The sequence below is a fragment of the Chinchilla lanigera genome, unplaced genomic scaffold (genome assembly GCF_000276665.1).
Source record: "Chinchilla lanigera isolate Chin_1 unplaced genomic scaffold, ChiLan1.0 scaffold00038, whole genome shotgun sequence".
In the NCBI taxonomy this organism is placed as follows: domain Eukaryota; kingdom Metazoa; phylum Chordata; class Mammalia; order Rodentia; family Chinchillidae; genus Chinchilla; species Chinchilla lanigera.
The window spans coordinates 16,277,400-16,290,174 of record NW_004955439.1 but is presented as its reverse complement, the minus strand read 5'-3'; the positions used below and the strand labels follow the sequence as shown (position 1 = coordinate 16,290,174).

The 12,775-nt window shown below is 38.4% G+C and overlaps 1 protein-coding gene across 1 annotated transcript in view; it reads right to left on the bottom strand.

Annotated features, from left to right (window-relative positions):
* Nucleotides 1-12,775, bottom strand: part of Pde10a (phosphodiesterase 10A) — a gene marked incomplete at its 5' end in the record, with an annotated part of 256,119 nt that overhangs the window by 80,474 nt on the left and 162,870 nt on the right. Inside the window, 1 exon segment of the mRNA XM_005390671.2 lies at nt 1,180-1,300. Within this exon segment, the coding sequence (XP_005390728.1) occupies nt 1,180-1,300 (121 nt within the window).

Here is a 12,775-nt window from a genome sequence, read left to right as displayed (position 1 = left end):
AGCACTCTGGAGGCTGAGGCAGGAGGATCATTGCAAGTTCAAGACCAGCCTGGGCTACAAAGTGAGCACAAGGCCAGCCTGCGCTGCATATCGAGACACTGTCTCAAAAGACAAAAAAAAATTTTTTTAAAAAAAAAGAATATCAGAATTGATATCCATAATACTAAATCACTGAAATAAGCATCAACCAAATGGAGTGGTCTCAACTCCTACATACCAACTGAAGTAAACATAATTCCCTAAAATCACTTCGGGGTCACCTAAGGCAATACTATAGCAATGACTACGATAAATCTCGGAGGAATTGTTTAAATGGCACTTGATTCCTTTTTACTTGTGGGTTTTTGGGTAAGACTTAGCTTCTCTGTTCTGTGGCTTCTTATCAGTAAAAGATAATAACAGAAAGCATCTGATGAGATTATAATGAAAATAAGTAATGCATGTAATACACATGCTAAAGTACCTGGCATATAGTTAAGTACATGACAGACGTTCTCACCATCATTATATCCACTGTAGGTATCTAAAAAATCATGTCCCCAAAATAGTGCATCTTTCTAAAAATTACTTTTCTGATATAACTTCCCCACTCTTTTCACAACTTCAGGCATTTCTTATATAGCAAAATTGTCTTCTAGCCAAATAAATTTCAAATGCTAGTTTTCCTTAAAAATTAACAACTTTTTAAATAAAGATGTGAATTCAATAAAACAATAGTACCCAAAGAAAAAGAGGTGTTAAAGGCATAATATATTCAATTTACATGTTAGGGAGATATTTATTTGAGTTTAGACAATTTAGAGATTTTTTTAGGTTGACCCATTCTGGTAGTTTCTTCTTTTTTCTTTTTTTGTGGGGTGGTTCTTTTTTGACACAGTGTCTCACTATGCTGTTCAGGGTGGCCTTGAGCTCACTTTGCAGCCGAGGCTGGTTTCAAACTCACAACAATCCTCCTGCCTCAGCCTCCCAAGTGCTGAGATTACAGGTGTGTGCCAACTTGCCCAGCACCCATTCTGGTAGTTTCATAATAAAAGATTTATGCTTCAAACTTGGTCCAGCCATAGAAGTGAATGAATGATATTAATGTACCTTTAATATGTCAATTTTTTGACAAATTTTATAATGTGAAAAAAGAATCTTTGGCCCAGTTTTTCTAAAAGAATATGAAATGTTTCTTACCTACTTTGATGATGCTGCTCAACTCATAGAGGAGCAAGTGGTTATCTCCTCCTGTATCCAACCGTTGTTCTATGTAGCTGTTCAGCTCATATACGACTCCTTGCATATTTGTATCTTGGTACTTTAAATAAAAATAGCAAAAATAAAGTCAAATAAAATACAATTGTAATTCTGCAGTTTGTAAAACATGCTATTAATACATCTAATTCAGATGCTAACAGTTCATTACGCTTTTATAGTGCACGATATCAATATAATAACCTATATATAGCAGATTGAAAATTAAAAATTGCTATGATGTATTTAGAATTATCTATAAACTGCATTTACATTACATATAATTAAAATATGAAGTTATAACTCTCATTATGAAATGCTACATATAATAACAACTTGATTAACAAAACCAAATAAGTACAAAAGTTTGTTGAGTGAAACATCGCAGCATGCAGGAAAAGTGCTCTCCAGGCATGCTGGAAACTTAGCTTCCCATTCACTAGGGCCTATCCGTGTGGCTCAGGAACAGGCGGGAGAGGCTTGGATAGCAGCTGTAGTCTCCATGGCAGCTGCACCTCACAGCAAGGCCAACACCAGGCTTCCTCACAAGACAAGTGACAACAGCAGATGAAGGGAGCTACCGCTGTCACCCTGGCCAACAACAAGCTACACTCAAAGGCAAATATGCTTTCTAATTAATCTCCTTGCTACCAAGCTTGCTTTGCTCAGTCTATTCTCTAAACAATTTTAGAGATAAAATAAAACTCTGTCACTCATGGCTTAAAATGCTCCTAGGATTTCTGACCACAATTGCAATACCAGACCAGCTTCTCTCACAGGGGTCTCCCACACTATACAGTGTGGTCACTAACTACCCAGGAAGTTTCATCTCTCACCTTGCCACCCCTCTGCCTTCAGGGTTTCAGCCCTGGCCACCTCTCTGCTTATTGACAACTGATTTATTTTTGTCTTCTATGGACCTACTCCTTCTATTACTAGCACCACGATCAATATATCCCAGGAGTGAACAAACACAGTTACATGAGCCAGTCAATCTTCATCAAGCACTCAGTGACCATCCTGTTGATCTATAGCAGGCACTATGCCAGACACCGGAGACGTTACAGAGTGAACAAAACCAAATCACTGTCCTCAAAGAGCTTACATTCTAGTTGCAAGAGTATCAAAGTGTAAATGAAGCAAGCTTTTCAGTGGGTACAGAGCAGAGTTGCTGAGTTCAGTGAGCTGAAATCTAGTCCCTAAACTGGTGTATTAGCCTTCCTATCACCAGACACAATACCTGACACCTACAACTTGAGGTAGAAAAGTTTTAATTTTGCCTCATTGTTTCTGCAGATTCAGTCCATGGACAGCTGGGCCCAAGGCAGAAACATCATGGCAGAGGGGCATGGCAGGTCAAACATGCTTAGTTCATGGCAGCCAGGAAGCAGAGCAGGGGAACAGTGCCAGAAAAGGAAAGTCACAAGGACCATACATATATATAGAACCCAAGAGTATGCCTCCGTGACTACCCAACAGTGTGTTCCACCATTCACCAGGAGGGTCCTAAAGCTCCACAAGTAGCCTACACTAAATAAGGTTCCCTGGTATAAACTGAAAAACTTAGAAAGACTGGAATGCTAGAGTTAAATGGCTGTGTAAGACCTATGTTTCTATTCTCTATCTATGTCCTATGGATGCTCCTCCCCAGGATCCTAGCCCTGTGCTGTAGGCCCGAAATTCATGTGGGATCTTCTGCCATCAATTGTGTTCCCTGAATTCACCAAGATGAAATCTCTGGGTGGCAGGAACCAAGTGGCAACACTTAGTATCTAGAGACGAAGTGAATGTTCTTAGAATAATAGAACCAAAGGTGCAATCAGAATGAGCTGACCAGCAGAGATCTTTTAGCACTGGCAGATTGACCACAGTACTGTATTCCTGGAACTAAACAGGTCAGCTACTGTGGTTTTAGTTTCTTCATCTGGCTAACCAGAAAAGGTCTGGCTTAAGTGAACAAAATAGAAAACCAGAGTACTTCAATAAACTCCTAGAACTTTCCTTTTCAAACAAGCAAGTGGAGGCCAGCCCTGCTTGATACACAGCCAGATACTTATAATCCAGATCTTCCTCTTTCTTTCTCACAAAGAACCAACGATCATCTGTCTGGGTAACTGTGTGTGTGGAAAGGGTTATTTACCTGACTGAAGGAGCACTGGACACTGTGCTGACACTAATTCTTAAGACTCAACCACCATTAATGGTGTATCAGGCAGAGGGGTTTAAAGAGATTGAGGGGATCAATGAGACTGAGCCCCTGTGGTTCTCAAGCACACCCTGTGTAACCAGTTTTGTAAGGCATATCTGAAATAAATATGTGCAGCAACTGGCAGATTTCCCACACTGAAGAACACCCATCTAGGTAAGTAAGATTTGGAGAAATCTGAAGGAAGAAATTTCCAAGCAAAGAACAGAAATAAATTAATGAACATGACCTAACAGCAGCAACAGGAACTGACCAGGTAATGCTTATGTTCTATCAAAAACTTCCAAATTTACTGACTGCTACCTTTTAGACCTTCTTTAATGTGGCCACACTTACATCACTTCCCGAGAGGAGGCCTTCAGACTAGGACCACGTCCTCTTGAGTGTGTGCTCTGCTCTCACACTGCTGTGTTTCGCTCTTGCGCTGCACCCAGCATTTCAGAGGTCTGACTTCTCCTTCCTTAGCCTTGTAGGTCCTACCTGCTTTGTTGCATACCCACACCCAGTAAACCACCAGCCGTAGACTACTTTTGTGATTTCTTACAGCTAAAATTTTGTTAGCAGTTAGTCATAACTTTCCCATTATTTTCTAGCTTAAGGCTTTGCCATGTCCTGCACTTCTACAGGTAACTGTGAATTTGCACAGAATTTGTACAAAAGTCATGACCATTTGAAATATAGATGCCTCTGACACATCACAGCAGTGTGTGAGGTCACAAAAGAATAAACTGCTTCCTTTATCATCTATAAACAAAATCTCATTAGAGACACTTTAAGTTTTGAAGAACTCCAGATAAAACAGTCTACTCTAATATAACCTCTCTTCTCTACTACTGATTAGAACCAGTAGTTGTGTATCCCCCCCCACCCCCCAAGTCCTAAGAGCTTCTCTGAGAATCAAGCTAACCAAAAGGAACGCTGAGCCAAGAGATAGACACTAAATCATAATAGTAACTGAATCCCTAGATTGAGCCACACAAAAGTCTTTATGCCTAAAATTCTATTCCTAGACATCTGTTATACACAAACAAACACATTCTCTGAATGGCTCATTTTTCTTCTTGGAGAGAGGAGCTCTAGCTTGTTCTAAGGTGGCTTCTTGGTTATTTAGTAGGATCCTTATAGAACTGACAAATACACTGATGCTTTCCTCAATATGTGACAACAACATGCTAAGCATAAGCCCTTTAATAATGGCTTGTGTGCAGTGTTGAGATCAATAGCCAGTTGTTTTCTCTCTCTTTCAGACAGGAAATAGGTTGTCATAAACAAGTGAGAACAAGAAAACATTCTGGGATAAGGACAGTTTATCGTGAGATTTCTCATTCCATGTCTCTGGGCTTTAAGTTTTCTCACTTGCGTGACAAAAATGGATCACACTGCCTTTAAAGCACTTTTTGACATTAACATTTTGTGATAATCTATGATCTAGCTTTTAATTTTTTCTTGTTTATATTAAGCTTCAAATTCTAATCTTTAGGGCTGGGGGTGTAGTTCAGCAGCACAGCGCCTGCCCAAATTCTAATCTTTAGCTTGACAGAATGTCAGTACATCCTGTTTTCTTTGGTTACTCATTACAGTTGCATGATTATTATACCAGTGCAGTGTTTTACTAAGATTACTATTGTATTTGATATATATTGACACTCAAATACTAAAAATCTATCTACATAGTTAGTGAATCTTTCAAACCAGAATATATTATAAAACTTACAATTACATGCAGATGTGAAATAATAAGCATAATTACTATGTGGAATTAGCCTTACAGGTGCTTTGTTACTCACTAGCACTGTTGTAAAAAAAACAGGCGAGCAAACAAATGAAGATGATGCCAAATCCCACACTGCTGGGATGCTCTTAGACAAACCAAGGAAATGAATTCAGTTTAACTGAAAAACTTTCAGTACTATGGCTTAACTAATAAAAAGTTACATGAACACTAATAAAGATGTTAAACACTTGTGTTTGTCTAGTGTTTTTAACTTCACAAAACCCTGTTACTGCCTTTCTTGAGGGATCTATATAAAAGCTTACACTGGGTATCACTATGACATTCCTGGTAAATTAGAATTCCAAGGCACAACAAGTTGTGTGACGGGCGATTTCCCAAACTTTTGAATCCCATTACACACAGCACCTTCATTTTCTATTTCCTATGGACTTCATGCTTTTCAGAAAAGCAACCACTAAAAGCATGGCTTCACAAAAACATGACCCCAAATGAAAGAATTCCAGTAATCTAACATAAAAACTGAACTATATCAAGATAACACTAAAACTGTGAACTACGTCAAGTTCTGTCCAACAGATTTCACTATGTTTCCCATGAAATTTTTTAATATACCCTAATCATTTCTATGAATTTGTACACAGTTTAGGAACCAATGGAATAGCTACTTTCTTGGTTTGGGGCAGGACATGCGGTATTATCTTATGAGATACAATGGTAATGGTATTAGTGGCACAAAGGGAAACCAAAAGATAGGGTAGCCAAAATAAGTGTTCTAGACATGATAAAGTGTATTCAACACTTAACCTTAAAAGATGACTTATCCAGAGCATTTAGAAGCAAAGCCTCAAATGGAAGCTTATGATCCATTAGCCCTAAGAGCTCATAATTCTAGGACACTGCACCAACAAATCCTGAAGAGTAGCACACTAGGGAAACCTAACGACATCATGATAAACTGAATAAATATTTGAGGGCATCACAAGAAATTTCAGTTGCTAGTATAAACTTTAATATTTGAATACTACCTTCTCATCATTCTTTAGACCTTTTGTTTCTTTAATTGATCATGCATAACTTTTTATTGAGAAGATTTCAGTCTTACAGAAAACTGTAAGAACAGTATAAGGAGCACCTATGTATGCCTTACCCAGGGCTTTAGACTGAATGCCTATGTCCTATCCACCCTCCTCCATTTCAAAACTCTTATGTTGAAACCTTTACTGCCACTATGATGGTATGAGGAAGTCAGACATTTAAAAGAAAACTAGGTAATGAGAATGGATTGTGCATCAGTGGGATCAGTGCCTTTATAAAGACTCCAGAGAGTTCTGTCGCTCTTGCACTGTGTTAGAACTGAACAGGAAGCCAGCTGCACTCAAGCCAGGAAGCACTCAGAGGCTCAATCTGCCAGCCCCTCGATCTTGGACTTCCCAGCCTCAGAACTACAAGAAATGTCCTGCTGTTTATTTGGTTGGTTTTGTTTGTTTGTTTGTTTGTTTGTTTTTGGTTTTTCTCCGGTACCGGGAACCGAACTTACAACCTTGCGCTTGTCAGGCAGGCACTTTGCCGCTGAGCTAAATCCCCAGCCCCTGTCCTGCTGTTTATAACCCATAAGTCTATGGTTCTGCATTACAGTGGTTGAAATAAGTAAGATGTCCAGATTTGCCCCAATGGCTTACAGTTTTGTCTTACTTTACCGTTTTCAGTAAATTCAATCAATCAACCCTATCTATCTATCTATCTAAACAGACACCAAAAAAACTGTATAACTAATTTTTCTAAACATTTAGGAGTGTGTTGATATGCTTCTTTACCCTTGAACACTTCGAGTATATTTTCTAAAAAGGAAATTTCCCTTACATAATCAGTACAGTTCTCATGATCAGAAAATTCAACTTTGCCTCCACAATAATAACCAATTAAAACTTTGCATGTACATTAACCTACTATCCCAATAATGTCATTTATAGCTGGGCCCCCATGCCCTGGTTCAGTTTCAATATTCAGATCATATATGACCAATCATACTGCTACGTCTCTTTAGTATCTGTCGGTGTGGAACAGTTTCGTAACCTACGTTTTTGTCCTTGAATTTGATATTTTTGAAGAATACAGGCCAATTGGGATTTTTCTGATGTTTTCTCAAGATTACATTGAGGCTCTACAATTTCTGGCAATAATGCAATGCACTGATGAAGTTAGAATACCATCATCCTTTCTATATTTATTATTTGGCATCTACTAGGATTGGCACTTGGTGGTGCATCCAATTAAAAGGAGTCTTAGTTTTTTCAATAGGAAATAATCCATTAATATTTTTATGTGATACTCAAATTGCCCAGATGTGAGCCAGAAACCTCTTCCAGATGACCTCTGCATCCTTTGGTGCCCTCACAATTCCTCCAACTCTTCACTTTCTCATCTTAAATATGACGAGCTCTTGAATCAACCATTTCTAATTCTCAAAGAAGTCCCAGTTCTTTTACTGAATAATGATACTTAAAATCCAAAAGCTGCACATATATATGCACACTGCTGTCTTTACTTGTTGGCTTCTCACTTATATAAATATTATATGTATGAGAGGACCTCACATAAATGGATACACAAATATAAATGAATATATAGCTATGTATAAGATGTATATATAATTATATGCTTATATATCTATATAAACACAAATGTTGGGCTGGGGATATAGCTCAGTGGGACAAACACCTGCCTGGCAAGTGCAAGGTCATGAGTTTGATTCCCGGTACCCAATAAATAAATAAATAAATAAATACAAATGTTAAAAACTATAACTTCCTTCTGATGATACCAGTAAAACACCACAATACATTGTAATTTTCCTCATTTCCATATTTGCAATTACCTCATCCAAAAGTTGAGAAACCTGGCTATCAATATCCTTAACATATTTACATATTTTCTCAAGTCTCATAAAAACACAGAGTTTCAGAACTGCTAAGCCACATCATTGCAAACAACAAACCTATTACATAGAGGTCAGCATTTTTCATTTAGGTGAAATGTACACAACTGAAATATAAAAACCTGAAATGTACAACTTATATTTTGACAGATGGGTAAATTCTCATACATCCCATCAATTCATAGAACAAATCGCCCCATCTAAGGTCCCTCTCACATCCTTCCTAAATCTCTATCCCCAAAGTGTCCACCCTTCTTGACTTTTTCACTGCATATTACTTTTGTCTGTGTTTATAGCTGCACGTAAATGGAATAAATAATATGTACTGAACCTGCTTAACAAGGTAATAGCACATTGGTGAGATTCTGTGTTTCTGGAGTATGGTCCTGTCCGTGGCTCACAGCCTTCTGCTGTATGAATATGCTACACACTGTTCATCTGTCCTGCTGCTGTTGCACAATGGGCGTGTTTGTGCTTCCAGTCGAGGGCTACTATGAATAAAGCTGCTACGAACATACAGAAGTCTTTTGTGAACACAGGTATTCAACTCTCTTAGGCAAATATAAGAATGAAATTCCCAAGTCACAATGCAAATGTTATGTGTAAGTTTAAATGAAACTGCCAAACCTAAGAATAAAGTTATCAGAATGATTTAGGCATTTTAAAGCAAAGTAAGTTATAAATAAAAGTCAGTTATGTCACATAAACACCACAGGCTGAAAAATCCTAGCTACTCTTAAGAATGAACAACTCTGCACAGTGAAGGAAATCTGCGAACCTCAGAGGCTCCAGCAGAAGAGCATGGGAGAGTTCCACTGATGCCAGGCCTTTAAACTATCCCGTTTACAAAAGTTTTAAAATCCTGAACAGCAAACAAGATTAGTGGATATTTATCCTGAGCCTGTCCTAGCATTATGGTAGAAAAATAAAAAGCAGCTTCCCCCACTCATCCTGCAATGTAATTCAGCAGGAGGAAATGGTGCGCACTGTTGAAATGAGGCATGTTTATGGGACGTCTGGGGCGGAAGTTCAGAGAAAGTACTTTAAAGAATGCTAGGAAAGATGAAGAAAGCTGGAGGAGGAAACAGCTAAGGTGAGAGTAGAGGAGCACAGGTAGCACATGAGGACAAGCATGGTCACTGCATGTTCTCAGGAACGACCCTGATGGAGAGCTCACGTGAAAAGTGGTGAAGACACGCAGGCAAGGGTTCCGTGAGTGAGATGCTTTTGAAAACACACCGCCAGCTCACCGCAAGGGAAGAGAAGGAATAAAACTTCAGATTCCAAAGGAGCATTACAGTGCTCACTAGGCTTTCAACGATATTAACCAATATAACACAAAAAAGTCAACAGGATGAAAGAGGGCGTTCAAATAGTAATTTCATTTAACAAAAAGGACCCATGCGGGACCCATGAAATTAAGCAGCTTTAAATTCCTGACTGATAAAACAGATTGTTTTCAGGGGCATATGAACAATGAGAAAGTGAAGGAAACAAAAGATGGAATCTAACTACTTTATCCAAAAGACATGTTTCTGAATGTCAGTATGCGTACATCCTTTATAAACAAAGATGTCTTCAGTAATGTGTCAAGCACTTTTATGGGTACTGGTCTCAGACAGAGTTCAAAACTTTGTTGGGGAACTAGATAAACAAGAAAACATCCCCTCATGGTAACATCTCTGACAAAAACAAAACTGCCTTTGTTGCCATTTTTAATTAGTAAAATGAAATCGAGGAACAATTGGATGCTATGCACTGCCATAATATTAGTAGATTGTTACATTCTTTTTTGCAAAGTGAAAAAATGTGTCCCAAATAATAATGTTTAACAGCCTTTGATCCAATGGACCGGGAGTAGCTGTTTGATCTCAATACAGTTCTTCTTTTATAATAATTTTCAAAATCTAAAATCTGGTATAAATTTTTGGCTGCCAAGAATGATGTAATAAAACAGGTGGCAATTTAAAATCTTCTGAAGGAGGAACATGTTTAATTCCATTTTTCAAACTTTTTATCATAGTTATTTGATAGTGTTTTTCAGATTAAATAATTTCTGCCTCCTAGCATTAGGGTTAATAAGATGTATCTTCTAACCATCATCATTAGTATGTTATTATAGAATCAGAAACAAAGGTTAACAGACAAATAGCCCATATTTTTAATCTACTATTAAGATTATGGGCTTTGCTTTAAGTACAAAGAAGCATCATTGTCTTTCAGAAACATCTTCCAGCACCTAAGTAACACAACCAGTTTCCAGCCAGCAGAATGATGCATTCAGTTGCACTGAGAAGTATTTCCACCTAATGCACTCAGGAAGCTGATGTCCTTAGAACTGATGCTCCACCAGGCTTCTGAAGTCCCTGTGGTGAAGTCAATAACCAGCAGCAAAGCCTTGCAAACAAAATTTAGGCTGAAACAATCCATGAATGATGATGAGAATTTTTCTTTCAGGTTTTCACAAAATACAAGTTCGAGTACCAAAAGATGTTTCAAGCTGGAGAATATAGGCTTCAGTTGCAGGCATCCAGTGGGGTTTTCTGGATTCAGGGAAAGGGACAAGTATTTGTTGGGCTCCTTGATTTTCAAAATTCAAAACATCAGTTTCACCTTATCTTCCTGGAACATTATGTCTATTATCTGTTCTTTTGGCTTCTAAGTGTTATAGATCTGCTACTAATTAATCAGCATGGTTGGATATCTATGTGCCCTCCAGGTACTTGTTTGTAAGTATTATCTTGGACTAGTCACAGCTTGATTTATTATTGGAGAATATATGTATATTTGACCGGAGATTTCAAATGTGCATATGCACACATACACATACAAACAATGAAGGTTCAAAAAGACAAGTTTGCCATCCCCTGCTCCCTGTGTTTTCACTTCTGTCCTCGGGCCTGTCATGTCAGCCCCACGGCTGTCAGCCAGAGGAAGGGCAGATGTAACATGAGAAATTACTCCAGGTAATTCTTACATGTGTCTCCCTAGTTCAGCTATCTGTATGGACACCTTTACTTACTGACTATTGAGCAACAGTTTAATACTCTGCCTGTGAAACTGATTGATAAAGTCAGCAACATTAATTGAGACTTATATACTTAAGAAATTCAATGTTTATTAAAAAAAGCTTTGCACTGAAAAACACTAGCTGATATCCTTTCCCTTACAGAATAAGTGAATTAATTTATTTTGTTTTATGCTTCACTAGAATGTAAAGTAAATATCCAAATTTTCTGAAATATTGACTCTTATCGAACTTTTTTCTATTTCCTGTGTTGTATTTAGTAGGTTATAACTTATTATTCTGGTAACCAGTTAAAAAAAAAAAAAACCCTCTTTTTAAATGGAATGTGGTAAAAGGTGCTTAATTGCTAGGGAAAAGACAGAGGCTTACTGAGAGCCCGGGCTTGGTGGCTCCTCTGAGCGCCTTAGGCACTGCTCTGTCTTACCACTCCCTTTGGCCTGGAGCATCAGCCTCTTCTAGTTCATTTCCAAAGATAAACAAGCACGCGGCCCTTTGTCCAACTTTTACAAAGAAAAAATGTTAAAAACCAAAGTCTCTTAACACTCGACCTACCCAGTTACCAATGCACTGCTCTCCCACCTTTAAAGCAAACTCACTAAAACAACTGTCTCTATCTGCTGTCTACAGTTCCACTCTTCTCACTTGCTCTTAAACTCACTCTAATCCTACGAGGGAAAAGGCTTGAAGAGAGGTCATCAAAACACCACACTGCCAAACCCAAAGGTGCAATCTCAGTCTTCCGCCCCTTGAAACACCACCAAAACATGATCTGGTTTCTCTCTTATTTCAAGTAATTTCTCCAGAAGTCCAGGACACACATACCCTCAGATGTACATTCTCAGTTTTGTTTTACAAATTCTTCCTCTTATCTCTTTTAAGTGTCACACCCCAAACTGGTCCATCCATACTCACTTCCCAAATGGCCTCCCGCAGGCTCATGACTATACATGCTATCTATGTGTACTGGTTCTTTAATGACCCATATTTCTAAAGGTCTCAAAGTTTATATCTCTAACTCAGAGACCGTTTACCTAAACTCCTATAGCTAACCTAATATTTAACCTCTCCACTTAGAAATTCATTAGGCAGTGGCAGGTTGGTGCATATAGGTAATCCCAGAACTTAGGAAGCTGAGATATGAGGCTCACAGTAAATTCAGAGCCAGCCTGGGCTACATTGAGACTGTGTCTCAAAAAAAAAAAAAAACCCAATAGGCATCACCAACTGAGCACCTCCCAAATGGAACGACATGTACACGGCGACCCTCCACATGTACACATGCTCTCATTTTCCTCCTAGAGGCCCTCCTACATATGTGATGGCAACATACCCTTCAGACAAACCCTCAAGCAATACTTTCTCCTCTGTATTTTTTTAATCACACATCTCGATTAATCATTAATTCTCTTTACCTTCAAAATACACACTGAAATCTAGAGAGCCACTGAATCAAAGCATTTTTCTCCACCACTACTACCTCCACCTGGTTTACACCTTTCTCCTATTAGATTACTGTGTAAGCCTTCACTTGCTGTATTAGTTAATGCTTACATAGAAGAGTGCAAAACATCTCTCTGTGTGCTGGAGAGGTAAAGCATCCACTTGAAGGCCTGGAGCCCAGGGCAATATCCCGTT